The sequence below is a fragment of the Achroia grisella genome, unplaced genomic scaffold (genome assembly GCF_030625045.1).
Source record: "Achroia grisella isolate CSIRO2021 unplaced genomic scaffold, CSIRO_AGI_Agris_v1 utg779, whole genome shotgun sequence".
NCBI lineage: Eukaryota > Metazoa > Arthropoda > Insecta > Lepidoptera > Pyralidae > Achroia > Achroia grisella.
The window spans coordinates 858,505-881,959 of NW_026713019.1; the positions used below are offsets into that span (position 1 = coordinate 858,505).

General features: G+C 34.9%; 2 protein-coding genes and 1 non-coding gene across 3 annotated transcripts in view; 1 reads left to right on the forward strand and 2 right to left on the reverse strand.

Annotated features, from left to right (window-relative positions):
- Nucleotides 1–17,530, forward strand: part of LOC131850779 (T-box transcription factor TBX6) — a 35,175-nt gene extending 17,645 nt beyond the window's left edge. Inside the window, exons 3-5 of the mRNA XM_059201140.1 lie at nucleotides 6,666–6,933; nucleotides 13,917–14,057; nucleotides 16,940–17,530. Of these exons, the coding sequence (XP_059057123.1) occupies nucleotides 6,666–6,933; nucleotides 13,917–14,057; nucleotides 16,940–17,434 (904 nt within the window). The 3' untranslated portion in view covers nucleotides 17,435–17,530. The remainder of the gene's footprint in view (nucleotides 1–6,665; nucleotides 6,934–13,916; nucleotides 14,058–16,939) is intronic.
- A 1,582-nt stretch (nucleotides 17,531–19,112) lies between these two features.
- Nucleotides 19,113–19,219, reverse strand: LOC131850848 (U6 spliceosomal RNA). Its single transcript, XR_009357852.1, has one exon. It is a non-coding gene; the product is annotated as a U6 spliceosomal RNA (small nuclear RNA).
- A 1,002-nt stretch (nucleotides 19,220–20,221) lies between these two features.
- LOC131850778 (ankyrin repeat and MYND domain-containing protein 2) lies at nucleotides 20,222–22,580 on the reverse strand. Its single transcript, XM_059201138.1, has 2 exons — nucleotides 22,299–22,580; nucleotides 20,222–21,714 (listed from the first exon to the last, which is right to left on the reverse strand). Exons 1-2 carry the CDS (start codon nucleotides 22,497–22,499, stop codon nucleotides 20,731–20,733), a joined length of 1,185 nt encoding a protein of 394 aa, XP_059057121.1. The 5' UTR covers nucleotides 22,500–22,580; the 3' UTR covers nucleotides 20,222–20,730.
- Between the last annotated feature and the right edge of the window lie 875 nt (nucleotides 22,581–23,455).

Sequence of the window (23,455 nt, forward strand, 5' to 3'; positions counted from 1 at the left end):
ACACGGGTTTTCGAATAATGTAAATTTATATACAACGCACGTCGGTCGCATACGATCAAAAGCTAATTGAGGCGGTAACCGATCAGTATGTTTTAACAATCTCGCAATATATCGCAACATTATCACTGCAATTGCGGCCTACCTTATTGCGCAAAGGCGCCGACTCGGTGATTAAAAATTTCCAATATCCGCACAAGAAGGTTGTAAATTTGGCGTGGATGCGAGCATAAACATGTCGCAGGTGCGCGCGCCGCGGGCGTGCTTTGTCCTTCTGGTGATGAACTATAGCTGAGCACTATGCTCCGCCCCTCTTCCAGGCTTTGCTTTCATCTTACTTTCTTATAGATCCTCTATTCCGCAATCATAGAAAGGCGGTTATATATGGTAATCAACTTTATTTAAAAAAGTAATTTAAACATCTAGTTCTTCACAACTGCAGTGGCAGCTGAATTGGGCGGTGTAATATTATCCATGCATATCTAAGCGTAAAGTAAATACTTACATATTTTTTACTTTGCGATAATAAGAATATGCTGGATAAAGTTTATTAAAAAAATATATTCAATAAATTTATTTAATTACATATATAATTTTGCCTGTGAAGTGCCGATTATCCAGTTCAGTCAATCAACATGAAATTTACGCACGTTATAGTTCTAAAAATAGTACCTACATTTTATCTACTTAATTTGATATTTTTTGTCATCTCGTGATAAAAAACTTATCTCATTATTTTTTATTGTGTAGATGAACAATAATAGATTTTGTGTATTTTTAATTCGAGAACTGCTGAATATTTTTTGCTCATTGCCACCTGCAGCCGCTCAGCAAAAACGAATCAATAAAATACATCGTTTTTTTTGTCACAATCGTTATGATTGAAGGTGGTGTCGCTGATTTTAAACAAAGGGCGACAGATAGACGGTGCCCATCAATATGCTAATACCATGTTACGTCTGCTGAGACGATACACTGTTTTTTGTGACCCAACCCAAATTGGGTTATTTGTTTTGTTCAGAGCATATTTCTTTATGTTTGAAGTGTGTTTGTTTGCGGGCGAACATTTGGGACAACTCAACTGCTTGCTCAGTTTGTAAATCTGAAGTAGTGTGCACTACATGTTTTGAAAATATTTATAACTTTTTTTTCTAGTCTTGACAGTGGTGTTAAAAGTATCAACTAGGTAAATATTAAACTGAACATAATTTTAACAGACGGAGACAATATAAATAAAACTGTGCTAGTACAGTATACTACATCGCCTAATAGTATTTATATCTTCCTAGTAGTAATAACATAAAACCGTATATCGTAGCTACTATTGCCTCATTTAATTCGGCTGCCAACATAATGCTCTGTAAGCTATGTTAGAGTTGGAAAGATATATGACAGTGAAATTATATAGTATGGAGGAATCTCATTCCAGAACCCTCTTCAATTCAGCTCTAAGTCCCCAAGAATGGCAACGCATGATGACATGACCCCCACGGGGTCGCAATGAACGATTTGGTACTTTGCGAATTCTATGATACTACACCATTATGGAAAGAATACGAGTAAGGAACATAAAAAGTGCTGTATCATGAAGGTGTGTTGATCTCAACCAACACTACCAATATAAGTGAATAACAATGTGCATTACAAAGGGGTGGAGATGAACTAGTGTGGGACACGCAATTTGCGGTTGCGCAACAAATGACACGCGTATGCGTGTGCGTCACGATCACACTATCAGTTAAGCTGTTTGCATGCTAAGCGTCCATTTACTTGTTTACTATTGGGAAATACAAATAACTGTTTAAAAAAATAATTACGATAAGTGGAGATCTTAGTGTTTGTAAACTTTATACGTACAACAACAACAACACAGCCCAAATGAGAGGCTAAACGCGGAAACAGTGACCAAAATACAAATACCATAAGTGGAGACTATAGTGTAAACGCAGAGAGCTTTTATAAAAATAATAATGTTTACAGTCACAAAAATGTAGGATTTAAAAGGAAGTAGCTGCCGCGGTTAAGTATATAAGACAACTTATATGTCGAATTCATTAAGAGCACTATTAACTGAAATTTCTCAACGCAGTGTGTTTTTTTTAAAGGTGTTTTCAAGAACGATTTTCATTAGGCAATTTCATTAGGTAAAGTCAAGTCGTCTTAAAAAGTTTAGCTAAATTTTAATTCTTATGAGTATTAGCAATTATAATAATTACTCCCTAATTCTAAAGGGTATTAACATTACTAATATGAGTAATTACTCATTAATACCTAACTTAAAATATAATTGTATAAGTAGGTACATAAAATAAGTAGTAAAGTGTTTGCGGCCGCGACAGAACCCGATTCTCACGGGTCGAGTGAACTTTTTGACACTTCCAGGTGTCCAATTTTTTATCCTCGCAGACAATAGAGACGTGTTTACCCAGGCCCACATCTGGGCGGACGAAAAAACAAACCGGACCTCTCGGAGAGGCGCTAATGAGCGCGGGTACACTGGATACAGGGATATACAGGCATTCTTGTATTCGACCCCACGACTCGAGAATTAAAGATGGTGTTTATCATTCGTGTTACAGCCATTCCAGTCTAAACGACGCAGATGTTGTGGGAGGACAAGGGAACGTTTGTGAAGTTAACGACGTTCCTCCTCCTAACACTGAACTTGGGCGATAAAAAGGCCATGAAATTAGCATTAAAGATAACTACCGTTCGAGAGGGGTAGGTCAGGGGCTGATGGCCCAAACATCGACATTAAATGATGTTGAGTAATGAAGGTACACACTATACTAATGCGTTATACATATCTTAAAAAGCGGATAATGTCTTCTTAAGAGTAGTGTTTAAGTACATACACATGCATTACTGTATTTTATTGGAGAGATTATACTTTATACTTTAAATAAAATATAAGATGCATCGGAAAGACTCGAAACTGATGAATATTTATATAATAAAAATAATAATTAGACATATTTATTGTATCTAATAATTACATATAATATTTAAACATGACATGGAGTGGCTTTAAAGTTTGGAACATGTATTTTACTTAAAATGTAAGTTTAGTTGTTTATGATATTATGACGGTACAATACATGTAGTACTAATCAAAGCTTGTGTTCTGTATACTTGAACACATCTAAAATAATACAAGCAATCATACTCATGAATACAAATGTTTGTACCATGCGAGCAATTCGAACCATTGGAAGTAAGTCGGTATGCTAAACAGATAAATTAGCCAGGTCGTCATTATTATGCTCCCAAATTTGTGATATACTTAATATAGTAGGCATTTTTCTTTCAGTATAAAAGCAAACATTACTGCTACAAAAATATTTCCGTGTTATTAAATGAAACGTTTCGATTTTCTGGTCATTCGCGCATAACATAAAAAGGGGCGAGCCGCGACCACGCGGCATCGAGTAGAGCCAATCTCATAATTCGAGTGCGGATGTGAGAGAGCGGATGTGGCAGTTTCTTTCCGCACATTTAGCGCCTCCGTGTGGCAATTGGCGAGTTGTTACCGATTTACGACCCACTCTAAAGTTTATTCAACACGATTTTGGTGGTCCCATTGTGTCTTTCCCACCGCGCCGCCGCCGCCCGAGCAGCCTTGCCAGCTTACTGATGTCTCGAGGGGCCTTTTATGGCGTTCCGTTTTATAGTATCTTTATTTCATTTGCATTCTCGTACAAACCATGTCATAAACGGGTTTCACTCCAAAATATCTAAATTAAACGTTTGACACGACTTTTCGATCAAATTCTAATCGAGATTGCTCAAGTTGTGATGTATAAAAAGTTCTAGTTGTAAAAAGTTCGATTTAGATAATGGATATAACATCGTGTGGGTCGACGCGACGGGATTTTGCATAATTACGTTTTGCGCGTGGATCGTCACCTCTTTGTCGGCGCGCGCGCAGCTCTCAAACGAGTCGATAAGTGGACCGAGCCGTGATAAGAGCCATCTCGCCCGAACGGTAGCTGAGTGGACGGATTTGTCAATGTATGGTCAACAAGGGAGGCGATACCTCGTACACTATTGAAAATACATATTTGTATTGTACGTACGCTTGTTATATTTCCTGGAATTGTAAACATATCGTTGCCTAAACAGCTTGTCATGGAGCTGTACTTACATAATGCTTTGGTTATCAGTACGCAGAAGCAGGATGTCCTTTCACGACCATCGCATGTCAAAATATGTATACTCGATATTTATGTGTATTCTATAACATTTATCAGATTTTGTGTGACATTTCAGATATATTTATTTGCATAATAATGTCTTAAGTCAAACACCATGTTCTTTAAGATACTATGGCCTATCCATACTCGACTTATCTTGATTTGCTTTTATAATTTAAGATTTTGTACAAACAAAATCAGTTGTTTGCAATTGCATATAGTATATATATAGTATTTACCATGATAATTTATTTATAGGGATGCTTATATTAGTATATACCGACGTGATTATAAACGTTCACTCACGGTTCAACGGAGATGGCGGCCCGTGATTATCCCGTTTACATAATGTGCAAAAAAATCATCAATAGAAACAAAAAAAAATACGATACTAATATTAAGGTCCAAATCTAAAATTATATCATTAACTGCATAGTGTACTGTGTTCGAGATCGTGCCTTGAATTCGAACTCAAATCGAATAGATATCAAATAGTATTACTAAATGCTCTCCATTTTTTAAACATTTAAATTTTATTTTAATTATAATCTCACTTAAAAAGAGCAAGAGCAGTTTCTCCTTGGTGCTTCTCGCCACAAGTATGTATAATTATTCCGAATTTTCGGTACATTTGTAGTAGACTTAAATGAATAAAGATATTATGAATTGGTTTGAGTCGAACAAGGTAAGTACCACCAATATATTATATTATAACTGTACGTTGCGATTATGAGTTGATTTCGATTCCATTTCTTAAAAAGTCCCTCTGATCTATAGACTTTATAGATGAGTAGAAATTCTCATGGTCTGTTGCGTTTCTGTCCGTACCCGCGGCACGTAAGGCAGTAGCCGGCGTCGTAAACTTTAAATGGGGGCTAATTTAGTTTGTTGTTAATTGAGCTTCTGTCGGCACTGGATGGGAGGCTCTCCGGCTGGTCGCTATCTACAGGCTGCATTAGCGTCCGCCGACCACCGCCGCCGAGCCGCAGCTTCACCGATAACGCTGTTATGACTGATCTAACCCAACTGGTTCTTGTTTTACACGATGGACTTTGGACGATGTATGAATAAAATTATAATATACAAACTTATTAACTAAGTACGGTCATATGAAATTATATCCAACACCCCTAAAACAGGAGAGACGTGATACTCCAGCATATCGTGGTCAATGAATAATAATAATGCAATTGATATTGTGTATATTATTACGATAATTACTTATTTTATAATGTAAGCCTGTGATGAAAGTTTTTCAGTACTTATTTACTAAAATATTTTTTCTGATTTAACCGTGACTCGTAATTCTAAATGTGATATACACAATTACAGGTAATGTATTTTTTATATACTGCATTTTGTCCTCTTCTTAAATCCTATAGATCAAGTTAAAAATTATACTCATATAATTAAATATATTGTTTCGGTTTATGTAAAAACAAATACCCGTGCAAATTATATAACAGTAAAGACTAGAATTTAACTAAATGATGCATTAAAACCTTCACAGTGTGCACAGGCAAAACAAATCAAATATATTTTTTTCTATTTTTATCATACTCAATACACTTAAGAGTTATTTATTGGAATGATTGACGAATTATGTATACTTTGGTCTGCAGCGACTCCGGCGGCCGAGAGGCAGATAACCAGCGGCGCCAGATGTATCTGTCTTTATGACACACTGTCGCTTTATGGACGAACAAACGGGTGCCAAAAGCCCCTCGTTGACCGACACTTTTACTCGTATCACGGTCTTTTATAACAACGATAAATGCCTAAGAATCCTTTTCCGCCATTGTTTAATGCACACTTGGACTCTGGCAGCCGTAACTTTATTATCACCTTCTTTGTTTCTATTCTCGGCTCCTTTTTGTCGTTAATGGAATTAAGCGTACTCGTATGTCGTGAGTGATTTTTTTATGCTGCTCCTATTGTGTGGTAGTGAAATTATGATTCCATTTATTGGAATAGGGTTTTTAATTTTACACATTTATCTATTAAATTAATGAAAACGGAAAGTGCACTAAATGTCTTTCTATGATGTAATACTAATGGTAACCCTGGATAATTCATCAATTAATATGTTTTTAAATACTTAATATACATATAAAACACTCAAACCAATACTAACAATTATATATAATCGTGAATAGAAATGTTTGTATCCTGAGAAGAACCAAACCCTTGGTGGGTTTGGTTCCTCTCAGGATACAAACATGGTGGTGTGCTAAACCGCTAGACTACCGAGGCCGATGCCGTGATTTTTGCACAAAAAACAGTTTAGTCGTTTCCAAGATTAAAGCGTACAAACACAAAGGCAAACAAACCAAAATTATAACGATCATTGTATTGAATTCTTTTACGTTGATAGAGTGAAATGAAAATAAAAAAAAACTATTATTGGGGATAACTATTATGCAGTAGGTTTGTATGTGTAACAAACTCTACCTAAATTGATGGTTTCTTTTGCAGACGCATGTTCCCGTCCCTCCGGGTATCTCTTGCCGGATTAGACCCACGTGAGGAGTACTGCGTTCTCCTTGAACTGTCACTAGTGGGGCGCCGTCGTTGGCGATGGGCCGGAGGAGCTTGGGCAGCGGCAGGTGGCGCGGAACCCCAGTCCCCTAGAAGGCTGATGTTACACCCTGACTCGCCAGCTCCTGGTCATCATTGGACTGCTAATCCGGTGTCATTCAGCAAACTCAAGCTTACAAATAACACTATGGATGCACAAGGACATGTAAGTTGTTTTTTTTATTATTAACCTAGCGATTCGTCACGGCTACACACGGGGTTTTACAAATCTTAGAATTTTTTAGCTTTTTTGTACTATGATATGCATATTACATATATAAACATTCCTTTTGAATCACTCTAGCTTTTGATGAAAACATCATTAAAATCCGTTGCGTAGTTTGATAGATGCAACAAGATAGCGGCAGTGACTTTGTTTTATACCTATGTAATATGTATGTAAAGATAATTTATATTTTATAATAATAAATTATAACTATCCGAACAATTGGTTTTTGTAGCCAATCATAATTTATAGCAGTAAATTATTTGAATTTACTGCACATTACAATTTACAATACATTTGCAGTTTTTATGCTTGCAAAAGAATTTTAATTTAACTTTAAATTATATTTTTACTCTAGCCTAGAGACAATCGGTAAATACATACATCACAAAAATATTGAAAGAATCAATATATAGAAGGTTTTTTTTAAAACATGTAATGCTCTGAATTATAATGATCTATATTTTTAAGTTTTTATTTATTATTTTACAGGTACGTATAAAAAATAGCTCAATTTTAAATAGGGGATGATGTCTATTATCTTTTATATCTTATATAAAGACTGTCTTATTTGTCTTATTTTATATCTCGTTAAATGAAAAGACTTTCTAACCAAACTTTCAGACTAAAGTATGTACCTGTTAGATAAAATCGGTGATTTTGCTCATTGGCATGTGGAATAACAATAGCATACCATCTACCTAGTAAATGGTGATTAAGGATTATCGCCGATAACACCATATTTCTAAAGGACTAATGCCTTAAGAATTTTGTTAATTTGCAATATACTCTACATTAATACAATGCATTATGAAAATTCTTTATCAATTACTCTCTAATAAGTATTATGCACGCAATAAAAAGGGTATCATTATGATGCATCTTTGGCCATCTATCCATCTGTCACAACATACTCGTATAGGAGTATTTGCGCAATAAGGTTCTAATCGTTTTTTTTTCTTTGGTTTTGAAGATGTAGGTTTTAAATATAATTTACATAACCTTATTGAATTACTATAAAATATATTGTCAATATTTTTTTTATTATTCTTTATTCAACCTTTGATTCAATTCACATTCAGCTTGCGATCGTATAATGCAAGCAATTATAATACAAATATAAAAAAAATATTTGTGTGAAACTTATTTCTCTTTCAAATACTTTTTTCTCGTCCAAAAGGCAACTACTTACTTTGTTGATGTAAAAAAAGTTAACAGCCTTAAGTTACACCTCGAGGCTCTACCCTTGCACCCTATACAACGTTCTGTGAATATTTTTTATACCATACCTCAAATATAGGTACGCTTTTTATACCATCAGTAAATAATGGCATATACATGTGTTTAGCTTGAGTGGTATTTGTGTGCTTATCTACCCATTGCAAAGTTAAATCAGAGAGTTTTAGTCATCCGAATAGTAATAGGAGAGTTTGATAGAGGCCTTATAATAAGAGAACAGATAATTTTTATTCAAAGTCGATTATATAATCTGTTATTAGTCGAAAATGTAACTGTAACGTCGAATAAATAACAAAAAAATTAAATCAGTCTAGTATTTTACCAATAAAGTATCCCAATAAACATACAAAAGTTGTATTCTCTCCTCTTTATAATATTTGTATATATTCACTAGTTATTTTCCGCTGCTCTGTATGAACCTATACGGTCCTACCTATCTTTCTATGCCTGTCAGAATTTTTGTTTCTTAGTTCCTAACCTAACCTACCTAAGTAATGGATACTCAATTTCTTAATTTATAATCTATATTTTTTTTAACTTTATGTTGATAGACTAATAATTCACTCAAATAACTCTTTTGTTAGGTAAATACCGGTTTTGTATATTACGACTAACTATTCTGATAATAACTAAACCGGCTTTATTAGGTATATAATCATCAATACTATTATAGTTAACAATACCGTCTTCTATCTGACATACGCAACGTGAGCAACCTTCGATTTTTATAGCCGAACCATTCGTGACTAGGCTGTACACTGCCTACATACTTTCAAAGGAAACGCCTACCAAGCAACCACTTCCCCATAAATATTAGTCTGCTCACTAAACAGTTTTAAACTCTATATCTTCGCTTATAGAAATCGATACACAATAACAGCACTCGAGCTTATAGTATTTCAAAATAAAAAAGATAGTTGCTACAGCATTTGAAACGCAAAAGCATCTTTAATGTTTTGCATATAGAGTTACATTTCGATTGCATATAGTGTTTCTTAATATGCACCGCAGGAGTCTTCGGACTACAAAGACGTCTATCAGTATTTCGTCACTGGAACAAATAAATTGAAAAGCTTTGTGTAAGGCTTTGGCGCGGCGAATAACTGTGTTCCTTTATGCTGTCTGGCTGTTTATACAAGGCGGTTCACGCCTTGATTAATAACGTTGTATGTCTATGCCTTCCTAGGTTTTATTTGCACAGTCTATTTAAAGTGTCTTGTTTGGGGAAATGCTGCTACGGTAATGGAAAAAGCACACACAACTGTCGTAAAAGTGACGGCTCGGTGTTTATTAATGTTAGTAGGAGAAATGTACGCCTTCACATTGGTATTTGTAATTCACATGGGCTTTCTTTATATTATACCTATAAAATAACATTTTATAGTCTAATAATGAATACTTATATATACATTTCTGCTTGTGACCATTTTCTATACTTTTTATTATAGGAGCAACTTTCTTCCAATGAGTAAGAAATGTCTAGATAACAACAATATTAATATATTGTTTCTTTACCCATAATTGTTACTTATATACATATGGATATTAACTACAACTATACCCTGTGGTTCCGCCCACGTAAGTCGATATATTTTTAGAAGACAGTGCCTACACAATTTTCAGTTATATATTACAATTTAACTATTTTTTTTATCGTAAGACCTAAACGATTGCCGTTTCAGCCAAGAGAAAGTACTTGAGTACTAACGAGGCGCTTTTTTAAACAAATACTCTACAAAAGAATACAAATCTGTGGTAGTGATCAGAGCAGACCAGTCCCTACAAGCATGTAAATGACACGTTTAGCTATCAAAACAGTGTTTATGGGCATCAGGCATGTTATAAAACATCACAACATGTCTTATGACGGGTCGAGACAAAAACTCATGGGTGTTGCATGCTTCAGTGCGCCTCGAATGCGCCCCGTTGAAGCACAGAGCCACATCGAGATGCGCGGGCCCGGCCCCGGCGGGCGGCACCTTTGTGCACTAGCCCAACAATAGCTCTGGCTACCGAGATACCGTCAGCAGTTGTTTCGCACAGAAAATCGCTCGCTTCGCTTGTTGTGCACTTGAGGATTTGCCACCTGCGATAAAAAGGGTCTTCACCCTTTTGTTCGCGATTTTTTGACGCCACCTCCAAAGAACCGCTCGAGATGCTCTTGTGAGAATGCTAGCTAATTACGATACGGATTTGTGTGCGTGCAAATGAAAGGCAATTATAGTGAAAGGATTAAGGAATGTCTTTGTTGATTTGTAAGTGAGAAACTTTGTTCGATAATTGTGGACTTTTGTAATTCAGGGTAGATAATTAAGTACTTACCTGTGATTCCTTGTAAGAAATAACTATTCGCTTGGCATACATATTAAATAGTAATTTAGGTAATTGAATTTAAATATTAATTAAACAGATAATTTATTCTATTTATTTTAATTTCACAAAGAGCACGCTACTACTACTATCTACACAACTAACTATTATCTTTGTATATTTGTAGTTATATAATATTTATAGTCTGTGAAACTTATACACTGTAATACACAAATGCGTTTACCAAAATTGAACAGCTAATTACAGTCCAAGACAATCACAGTTGCGTGACAAAGATGCATCCGATAAAGGGATTGGGAGGGTTGTTTCGGGGCGACAAGTCAGTTAAAAACCAAACCCCACACCGGTATTAGTCTACCGCGTGCCCCGATTCTACCGATAAGCTTAATGTGTCGTTAAAATTTAACTTACATGTGTTTTTCACCTTTAAAATAACAGTCACAAAACGGATATTTATACGCCATATTTTTTTAACTTTTCCCGATAAATATCGTACCAGGGATGTCAACCGTACCGTTATGAAACTTTAAGCCTTCGGTACGAGTTCATTTTCATCCTTGTACAAGTTTGTACGAAATTTTTACCAACGGATATCGGTCAAAATACAAGATAGAAAGCCAAATTGTTTTAATATACGTGAATTTATCAATTTTATTTCTTCATATAATGCTAAATATTTTAGCTAATTAGTCTATGATTAGCAACCTGCGTAAATATTGTAGCGGCTAATATCTTTATTAATTAAATTTACGTAAGAATCGAAATTTTTTTGAAAATATATTATTACCTACATGAGTTACATAATATATTGATCATGAGAATGTTACCCGCAGTTATGAAAGAATTTTAAAAATAGAATTCTTATAGTAATAAAACAGGACTATCACAGAATAACATCAAATTCGATAAAAAAAACATTACTATACCACTTGAAATGAACTTTTCAGAACTATGCGCAAAATAAGTTTCCAATTCTAATCAATATTTCAATCAGATTTGATTGAAGACATATCAATATGATAGACAAGCTTCTGAATACCGGCATAACCGTCTGTCCGTCCGTAAGTCTTACGCACATCGAACCGATGAAACTTAATATAATGATCCTACTTATAAGATGAAATATCTGATTAGTGGCTATTTAAGATTATTTTGATTGTTAACCTTCTGACTCTACTTTCTACCGTATTTAATACACGTATTATATCTATGATAAGACATGACTTTTGTCGGCGTCTTTATAAGAAAATATAACTGATTCCCGCGACTTTGACTCTTGGAATTTGGACCCAATTTCTCGTTTGTATACGAACATTGTCTCAAAGAAAGTTTTCTGTGGAGTAAAACATATTAGTTTATAACATACTGAAATATGAATGGTAACTAAAATTACATTATAGATTACTTATCCCGTATACTTATAGTAAGTAACTTATGTGTACATATAACTCACACACATTTTGTTTCGTATACCTACCTACCTATGACCTATATATAATACCTATATATGACCTACACCTATACATACCTATGACTACTATGAGTGGTAAGTTACATTCGTCAGTGACGTGACCACAGAGACAATTTATATTTTATTATTATGACATATGTATAGGTATTAGTCTATGTATAAGGTATTTATAATAAGGGTCATTAGTAACCTGAAAAGTATAGTATAAAAATTAAGTACTTAAACATTTTATAAACTTGTTTTATTAACTACTTCCAAAAAGTTACATAAAGACTGATATTGGTTAGGGAATAACACGAAACCGTTTTACTCAGTGCAATTGTCTCGTTCTTAGCATCTTTACTCCCGTTAGGTACTATTCTTGTATTGAAGATAAAAATTATGAGAAGGTAGCAACTTAACTACTACGTTATCAGTGTTACAGTGGCGCCTGTAACCCATTATAAAGTGGCATATGCACTTGTAAAAAGAGATGTCGTGGTCGATAACGCAATCGTGACTAATTTGGAACTATTCTGAAACGTCTAGACGATTTTGGAGGTATTGGGGCATGTGTTTGCGGTACATATTTGCACATGTTTTATTGTTTTAATTAATTTTCCAAATATGCAGTTCCTTGTTCATATGTATCGTAATTATTGACCGTGACAGGTTATTAAAAATATACAACTGACTGGCCCATGCTTCGCCAGGATGGTCATAACTTTGTTGAATTTTTTTAAAGATCCCATTTTTTTTACTCGTTTTACGTTTCATAAGAAACTTCTAGATAGCATTATAAAACTTTAATTTTTTTTATATAAATAAAAAAAAATATGGAATTCGGTTAAATCGTTCTCAAATTATGGCGTGATCGAGAAAAATACATCTTTATTTTTATATAAGTAGATACATACCTATTTTTCTCTGGAGTAACTTAAAAAATAGTACGAAGTGATCACGGCAATAAATTAATCCTATTGACTGTAATTAAAATAAGAATTATCAAATTAAAAGAGCAACACGCGAGTTTCTTGCTCGTTCTTTTTGTGATTAGACAATTTTCCGAATCGGCGGTAGATTCAAAAAATTATAATTAAAGAATTTTCTATTTTCCGGTATATTCTATTCTATTAAGGAACATAAAGTTCTATTTCGATCGGTCCTAAATTTTCAAATTGATGGAAATATATGCAACAGCAGTGACGGCGCCTGCGCAGGTAGCAATATTGCACGTCAAGTACCGAAGATAAGCGTGTACACACAGACAGACGGCTGTGGCGACAAACTGACGCGACACTCCAGTCGCCAATCTGCACACTCAGCTCTAAGTGTAAAAAGATTTTTCAGTCTATTTAAAAAAGAATCCGACCTCCGTTATGTTAAAATTGGCTATTTTATGCGATATCACTGCTAATCAGAGATGCCAACCGTATGAAAATCAAAATACGACGAAGTACTTACGAGGTTAGCGAGCTAAATAGAGCTACGAAATTTTATCAATTGTTTTAGCTTCCAGCGAGGTTAGGTGTTTTAAATTTGGCAACCCTGCTGCTAATTCTGCACTGCAAAATTAGAATCAGTACGGACAATACCAACTGAAGTATTTACTCTCACAATGTCCGTTGATAACGTGGTGACTGACATGACACTATGATTACCACTTACCATAAGTTTATTTACCATTCCAGTACAAAAAATAACAATATATGAATTTGCGTATCATTTATCATACCTATACGTACAAATCACAGATATAAGTAATGAATAATATACTAACTGAAATGGTAAATAAGCTGACTCACCACCTAAGGGTAAGTGGTAATCACATTCTCTAATACTACCATCTACGTTCTACCTCTATCTAGTACCTATGAACTAAATAAAGCGTTCCTTGTTACAGATGGTCCTTACATCAATGCACAAATACAGACCGAGAGTACTAATAGTTCGAGCGCGGGACGCTGCCGCGCTGGCCTGGGGCGCGCCTCATGCCGCATTCTCATTCCCGGAGACGGAATTCATAGCTGTCACCGCTTACCAGGTTTGTAAACTATTTTTCTCCTGAAATTTTGAAATTGGAACATATCATAAGCTATATGTGATAAGTCTGTTCATCCTTTTAAAACGTATACGCACTAGTCTAGATATAATCATTGCACAGGTAAATTTATGCATTTGGTGTAAATTAAAAAGAAAATAATTTTATTCGAAATTTAAATATTTTACATATTTTTATATGAAATTTCACTAAAACATCTTTTCACTAAAACACCTACGTATTAAGTACCTACTCAAAATTAATATTTTTATCAAAGTTTTCATATTCGTGAGGCATTATTAATTCGATTAAATCTTGAAAGTAAATATGAATAAAATATAAATAGATATCGTAAGTAATAAAATAATTTTAAAATAAACAAATAGTAGGTAAGTATTTGTTTATACTGCAATTGTCGGTCAGTAGCTACAGATAATTACAGTAGGTAGGTACAATTAAATATGCACTGTTTATTACACCAATATCATACGTTTAAGAAAGCCTGTACACTGAATCAGATATTTTTCTTCAATGAAATCGATATCCAGCATAAAAAGTCCTCGATAGTGTATTGGTACATTTGATACTTCCATATAAAAATATTTCAATACATCACCCAATCAAAAATAACAATTTAAACGATTGCCGACTTCAATTTGTGACTAATATTGTACAGTCAACAGCAACGATCAGTGATACTACTATCATAGACAAAATCATTTATACGTTACCAAGAAAACGTACTACGATTCCGGGAACTTACGGTGATTTCGCACTTATGTCGGTGTGTCCAAATTTTTTCATACCTCCAACTGAGGCGCCAAAGCTTTTACGAACGTGCGGTACGGCCCTTACTTACTCACATTTAGAAAAAGCCCGACAGAGATTGCGCCCGCGCAGGCGTCGGCAGAGGCAGCTCAAGTGGTCATTGTATTAGGGCTCATAACAAAACAAAGGCAACTAATTTCGAGGTTTCTGTCCATTTAACTACATAGTCCCGCATTGTTTGGAATCTTAAACATTAACATTACTACAAAGTGCGAGAATTCATAAATTTGAACAACGGTAATTCTGTATCTAACCGTTTTGTACAGAAATGCTAATTTATTATCTGTAAGTAGATAGAAGTACTTATACGTTTCCTACGATTTACAATTGTATTTCATTAAATATATTTACTTAGTAGGTACAATGAGTCCACAGAGATTTTACCTGATGCGAGAATGCCGAGAATGTATATAGTCTAGAGATCTAAACAACAGCTATCAATTTTGATTATCTGGTTTTGTCTAATTAATTTCATTATACTAAATTATAAAAAAAATAATTGCCTTGTGGGTAGGTACTTGCTATGGCATGCATTAATATTTACTGGGATGTATTTAACTAATATCATTAAGTAACATAACATTTATAAAAGTAATAAATAGGGCCCCCTACTGTTTGTTTAGCGACACCAAAACTTCTAACTTTAGTTTATTTTTTCATTGTTGATCAGCACAGCGTACAGACTTCTTGCATAATCCATCCCTTCGTAATTAGGTCGTATAGTCGGTATCTTTGCTCCTGTGGAGTTTTTCACGTTGACTGCAACGAGGCGCGAAAATGCTCCAGCGTCCATTACAATGACGACATTCGGCACCTTTGTAGGATTATCCGGGAATTGTTCAGCTAACGGGACTAAACACCGGACAATGCCCGGCGGCGTATCATTGCACATTATCCTCGGCCAGGCGACCGCTTGCCGGCTAACCAATTGTTACGAATTATCAACGAATTAGAAAATCTCTTTCATATACACCGACATGTTATCCTAAAGCGTAACTAGGTGGCACGATACTTCAATTATGCACATTATAATGCATACCTCCAAAAAAGGGCCACGAAATTCAATCATGAAAACCGTCATCTGTTATCCTGTCATCTGTGTTTGTAAATCTCCAACCGATAATTTGAGTCAGCACTAGATAAATAAAGCAAATTTGCTCAGACCCTAATTATACAGAATTAAAAAAACTGGCGACAGTCGCCAATATGTGGAACAGTCCCGTAAAAAGTAATAGGACGCAAGTTTCTGGCGTGACGTCATAGGCGACAGGGCGGGCCAGGGGCGGCGCCCGTCACTTCTCAAGCACCCTGCTTGTGTTAACCGATCAACTTAAAAAGTGAATTTTAGCCACGTAACAACAGGCTTTTAGCACTCCTTGCTATCTCAGTAAGCATTTCGGTTATCTAGTGGCGCGGTGAGCAAACGGTACGCGCCGGCGCCGCCTTATCGTGTCATGTAAACAATCATTTACAAGCGACTTCGCATATCGTCACGAGACTATTTGTGGTCAAGAATTTCGCTTGATAACAAGTTAACAACTCAAGATTCGGGAAGAGAAAGCGAGATAGATAATCTCTGTGCACCTTTAAACATTAAGACTACGTAATTAGCTTATTCTGCTCCAAAAACGTCACCGTCACTTAAACAAACATAAGGGGTTCCAATATCAAATTTCGCTATACGGTATGTGCTTAGCACGGTGCGTGCAGTGGCGTCTTCGTCGGCGCCGTGGTTTTGTCACATTTTGCAGTAGAGGCGGGCGACGGTGCGACGGTGTGACGAGCGACGGCGACATACATGCATGCCATGCTAATTGGCCTGTCGCCAAGCCATGCTACGGCACATGTGCGACAATTATCCCTTACAACCTATTAGCAGCGGGGATGTATGCGGAAACGGATGTTTAAATTGCATTCTCGAAATGAGATAAGAACGTATCCGTGGTTACGAAGCGTTTTATGCTATCCTACATTTAATACGGATAGACATCGTCGTTTCTAATCAAACCGGATATAATATTAGATGTATATCTAACGTCAAATTTTTTTGTTCACAGAATGATCGTATCACGAAATTGAAGATCGACAACAATCCGTTCGCCAAAGGGTTCCGCGCTTGTGGGCAGTCTAAATGTAAAAGAAAGAGCACAGAGCCAGGCATGGACAGTACAGAGCAGTCAAACACAGAATCCAGTGAAGCGAAGCGGCCGTGTTCTGATGCCGCGTCTTCCTGCTCAGAGGAAGGGAGCTTACGGTCGTCATCGCCGAGGTCACCGCCGCTAGTCGAGTCGCCCGCACCTCTCGTTGCACCTCCTGAAAATATTACCCCTCCTCCCGGGCCATTGTACCCACCTGAACTGCAATACTTAAGTCCTCTTCATATGCCTATACCATTGGGTCTTTGGCCAAGTAGTGCTATACATAATGGATTCACGTGGGGACCATCTCTACCGGCTCCTCCGCCACGAGTACCGACCCCACCCCCCGCGGCTCCGGCGCCTTGCCGCCGCATCAAGAGTTTCACGATTAGTGCTCTGCTCGGCGAAGGTTGACTTTTTATTAATTTTATTTGTAAGTATTGAAAATGATATTGAGGGACTAAAATTGACTTGCAATATATTAAATACGACAAACTAGTGATATAAGTATTTAAGAGAATATTTTTGTACTGATAATAGATCTGAGTGCATTAGATATATCTCAATGCAGTCAATCTGATGTTCACAGCATGCAGTTGTTCTAACGAGATTAAAAATCATGAAGTAATTTGCGTAAAACAGATTATATAATTGCCTGTTGATAATAATATGTTTTTAATACCAGCAGTTGTTTTGTCCAATTAAGGAGATTTTATCTTCCATTAGTAGGTATAGTGTTTTACAAACAGTGGGTCGCGGGTAAATGTAAAGGACAATTATTGGTCCTATCTAGATAAAAAACTACAATTTGTTACGATTTTAAAATCATTGACGTAGTTTTAGAATACGGCCTTAAGCGATCGCCTGTAGTTAGTTATTAACTTACAAACGGCTCATATATTTAAAAAGTTTGATAAACAATGTCTAAGTACATAACTACCTCGTAACATTACACTATACACATAATTTACGCTATTGTGATAATTTGTGCCTTAACGTTATCTAAAGCAAAGGTAAATATAAATATTATTAAATGTACTTATCTATTACAATGTTTGTATTACATAATATCGTACTACTCTACATAGTTCATAAGTTTATTAAGAAGATCTTTATTTAAATTATGTTCTAGAATATAAATAATATTTTTTAGATCGAAATATTTAAGTTGTATCTGTTAAGATGATCAATAAGCGAAAAACAATTAGATATGTATTTCGATTGTCTATGTCGGGAATAAATAATGTACATAGTATACCAATGTAAATATTGTAAATAGTCTTGTGTTTTATCTGTCAAAGTCAACTTTTATAAAGTAAATATATTATTTTTATTATGAATATAACACTGCTTTTTATTTACACTACATATTTGTTCGTTGTACTCTCACCGATAGAACGTATAAAACAAATATGTATTCATTTACAAAAAACAATTTAAAAAAAAAAGCCTCTCTCTTGTGGAGCTCTTGCCATTTTCTTCCATCAATCTCTTTAGTTGATGATACCACACGACTCCAACTTCTTAAGTATTAATAAATAATAAATTTCTTAAAAAATATTTTATGAAACTGACATGGTACTGGTACTTACCTGATAAAAGTGGTAAGATATATATAATATATAGCATATCTAATATAATACTGGACTAAATAAAAATGGAAAAATTTTTGATATTGCACTCTAAAGCTGAGCTTTTTAGTGGATTTTCCAGAGTTTATAGTTTTTGAGTTAATCCAATTATGTACTAGGTGTGCAGAATGTAGGCACTATGGGTATCACAGATTATTTTGTGACGCTAACATCTGTAATTTCCGTGTCATATCAGACAGTTTACACACCAAGCTGTAAACGGTAGAATTGAGTGAGACAGTAGTACCTTTTATTTTAACGTGTCGAAAATCTACACAAGACCTTCACCCCGGAAGGATGACACCACCCCGCCGGAGGGATGTCTGGAAAATTTGCCCACTAAAAACTACACGATGTACCTGCAAGCGCCTAAGCCCGCCCTGTAGGTGACGTGTTGTAGGGCAGGCCCCATCTCGGTAAAGTTAGGGCTAACTTAACGTAACTTAATTCGCCCTACTTCAAAAAATGTGCAACGCTTCACGATTTTGCATGTCATCCTTGCGCAGGGGCTATCCTAATCTTCTCTGCATCGTTCCAATTTTAGTATATGTACAGCCAAGGCAAGTACTAGATAATCTCGAAACATTGACAAAGATAACTTAGTACACAGTTTGGTTCTGGTAAAATAATACCTCAGTACAGCGCCATCTAGTCCCTATAACAGAAGTTTTGCGTACAAAACCGATATAAATATTCATCATCATGAATATAAACATTAGTACCGTACGAGGTATCGAACTCGCCATCGTCGGAAGTAAAGCTGAGTGCAAAACCGTTCGACCACCCAGGCCTAATAATATATAATAATAATGACCAGATTTTTAACAATCAAAACTAAAGCTAAAGATTTTATTAGGTCGAGCACTCTTATCTTTTAATATCTTTAAGTAAAAAAACTTTTATTTTGCGGTTAAGTAAAGAAAAGTGCAGCAAAGAATGAGCATGAGGTCAGGTCCGTTAACCAGGAACTTATCACGATGGATTCCAGGGGCATCCGCGTGGATCAATTAACAGTCCCATTTCCACCAGCGCTGTATCTAGGCAATAAAGCCAGCTTATGAATAATAGGCCGGGCAAAGCTCGTATCGGGTAGTAGATAAATTGGTATTTATGAGTTATCTTTTACTATGAGAGGATATTTTAGGTATAATATTATTTATAGGCTTGGAGTTTTAGTTAAAATTAAAGAATCTTTTTATAAAATTATTCACATCGATGTGAAGCTGTGCCCACGACTTCGCGCAGCGCACGCAACGGAAGCCCTCAATATTAACATTTTTCACTGATGCTTCGCTTCTATTGGTCTTAGCGTAATCTTATATAGCTTAAAGCTTTCCTCAACAAATACAACACAAATGGAATTTTTCAATTCGAACCACTAATATATATAGTTACAAACGGATTGCAAAGAAAACCTGATAAGATATTTGCAGTTTTGTGCAAGTTACTATCGACTACATCGTACAAAATGATTTTAATGTGCTTTTCAAACAAATAGGGTTAATAATTCGGTCACATAGTGAAAGAAAAATTGTATGACTTATAAATAATTATAATTGAAAAAGTTCACACAAATTGCCTACATAAGCAAAATAAATATTAACTAAGAAATTGGACTTTTTGTGAAGCGTAAAACTTGAGGCACAATGCCTACTTATAGTACAGTAATCCATAATATATATTATTTATTACTTTGCACATGAAGTCAGTATTGCCTGTTGATATTCTGTAGCAGTAAATGTTACCATAAAATACATATATTGAAGACTAATGTTTGAATGGGGTATGCCAGAATAAAAAATAGTTGTTCTTTTACATTTGAAACCTTAATAAACATAAAACAATACTTCTTTCTTATAAATTTAAAAATCTATGTGTATTGCTTTTCTATCATTTTCTTTTTATTTTACATTTTTCTTTTGTTCAATTATATTAATATATTATAGTATTATAACTAGTTATAATATAAACAACAAGCTCCATTTATACATACACATTTAATTATATTAAAATGAGGAAATAGATCACTAATATTCATCTGTTATACATAAAATCTTCATTACATTATTCGCTAATTGCTTATCCAGCTACAAGATTTTGAAGTTCAGAACTCAATTCATTGGTATCAATGGGGATTTTTGTATTACCAGAGTTGGGTGCACTGGATTCTCTATTGCATGCTTTCTTATGAACAAACCAATGGAGCCTCTGGCATTCCCTGTCGCAGTACTGCACAGACTTGCATTTAGAGCATTTCTTAGCCGGCTTCTCCTCTCCACAAGTACTGCAATAAGGAATCGCATCAACAAAACCACGCTGTCCATTTATAGTGCAGTTTATAACAGATAAAGCAGGCGGAGGATTTTTACTAGTCAATGATGATACCATTTGGTGGAATGTTGTGCACTCCCTGTACGGAAATTCCCTTACGCAATCCTTCAGGAATGTATCCATCAAATCTAATGAGTAACCATCTTTGCCTGGTTTTAACAGTTTTTTCGAAAATATTTCAACAATATCATGTTTCTTCTCTTCCTTTTCCGAGCTAGGTTTCTGTTTATCTCTTATATTATTAATTTCTCTAACAATATAGGAGAGGTAGTGATATTTAAAAGCCATGACCTCATTGGTTTCACTGCCTCTTGTCATTTCTCTCTTGCATAGCATCTCAAGCACTTTGCTTACTGCATCAGCATTTTCTAGCAAGCTGGGTGTGTGCTGCAAGTTGAGGCCTAATCGAATAGGATGAATGTTGACACCCAATACCAGCTTGTGGAGAGGATCAACTAATATTGAAGGCAAATATGGTTCAGTTTGTTGCCCTTGTGGCACAGAGTAATAAGCAATTTCACTGCGAGGTATGAAGTTATTAATAGTAGCAACAGTATGATGATTTCCAACAAAAGCAGCCATTTGTGAGGCTGTGCGTCCCACAGAGTTGGTAGTTGTTGGCTGGGCACCAGCATCCAGCAACAGTTTACAAACTTCAGAACTACCTGATAGTGCACCAAAATGAAGTGCCGTGTAGTTGTACTCATGTTTACCAGATATTACATTAGCACCCTGAAATGAAAGCAAAAAGAATGCATTTAAATTTTGTGAAATAAAAGTGTTATAAATAATAACTACTTAAATCATACTTTATAAACAAAAATAATACATTTCAACATAGATTGCCTTCAACTAAGATAAATATAATTCTTATCAAGATGTAACTTTAAAATTTTAATCTTTGCTGTTTTATAAATAAAGGTTAAATATAATAAAGTATAGTTTAAATATTGCTACCATCAAACTAATGTTACCCTAGATGGTGTAGTGGTGGTAAAAATTGGTATTTACATATAATATTACACAATTGTGCATCACAGTATGTTTTTAAGGCATAGTAGTTAACACATTGTTTTGTGGTGAAAGCTAACCCTCATTATCAGTCTTAAGAATGAAGTTATTTCAAAGCATAATTAATGGTACTATGGGTAACATGTTTCAACAAACTATAATTTTCACAACTATACCACTAGAACGACTCCGAAAACAGAAAGATAACAAAATCTAATTCAAAGATAATGTAACCATAAATAATAATATAATAAATGTACTTTCGCTGTGTGAAAGTTATCTATAATTGTTTCGCAAACACTTACCCTATCAAGTAACAATTGCACCATGTCCTTGTTACCCTTATATGCTGCATGTTGAAGAGCAGTCATACCATTTTCGTCGAAGAAATCGACGCCACCCTTGTGCTGAGCTAAAATATTTTTAAATTCGGACAAATCATTTTGGCCGATTGCGTCAAAGATAGTTTTTTCCGCACTAGAATTCACTTCGTTTTTAGATTCCATAGCGATTTTAGACTTTACAATAAATAATAGGTTGAAAGGATTCTAATGGAAAAGAAAAGTAGAAACGAAAGACAATGTCAATAATCCTCTGAAAACACAGGTTTTCGCCGATTACCTGTCTATGCAAGTGTCAAATTTGACAATTTGTCATATAGAATGAAAGCTGTCAATGTCAATATAATTTTCATTGTCAGGAGACAGTCTACGATATGGTTATTTATTGCATTGATGTAATTGGAATTTCATCTGGGTATCTATAACCAATTTGATCTTTATATACCATCGCTGAAAGTTATTTTTTACTTATTTTCAAATGCGAAAAACGAAATCCAGAAAGAGACCTCTTTCTTAAACATTGTGTCCTTGTTGCATATTTTACCGGTAACTAAATAAAATTGCCGTCGTTGATATAAATTCGGTTTTGATAAGTTCTTACCCGCTATGGAAATTTTAATTCGGGAAATCTTTGTTTTTATTCAATTTAAATTAGGCTATCGCCGCCTTTTGTAAAGTAATTAGAATGTCAAATAACCGACGGCCCACCAGAAATTAAGAGGCTACCCATCGTATTTATAAGTATTTAAATATCGCCATGGACATTGCGTTAATTTATGGCACCCATGATACTTGCGTTGCCATTCGGAGACAGAGTATTAAATTGTTATAAGCCTCATATCCTATAAGTTCACAACCTAGTCTAATTTAAAGTAATTAATTAATTTTATTAACTTTTTTACTTTAATTAAATTAAATAATTTAAATTAAAAATATATCAATAACGCTATTTTTTTTTTCGAGTGATGACTCCACGGAAAGTCAGCACTGCAGTAATACGCTGCGGCACCAGCTGAATGAAGGCCCTTTCAGCTCATAGCGCGTTATTAACTTTTAAGTTATTTTATATCTTCACTCTGTATTATGCTATGCTGAATATTTTTATTATTATTATTATTATT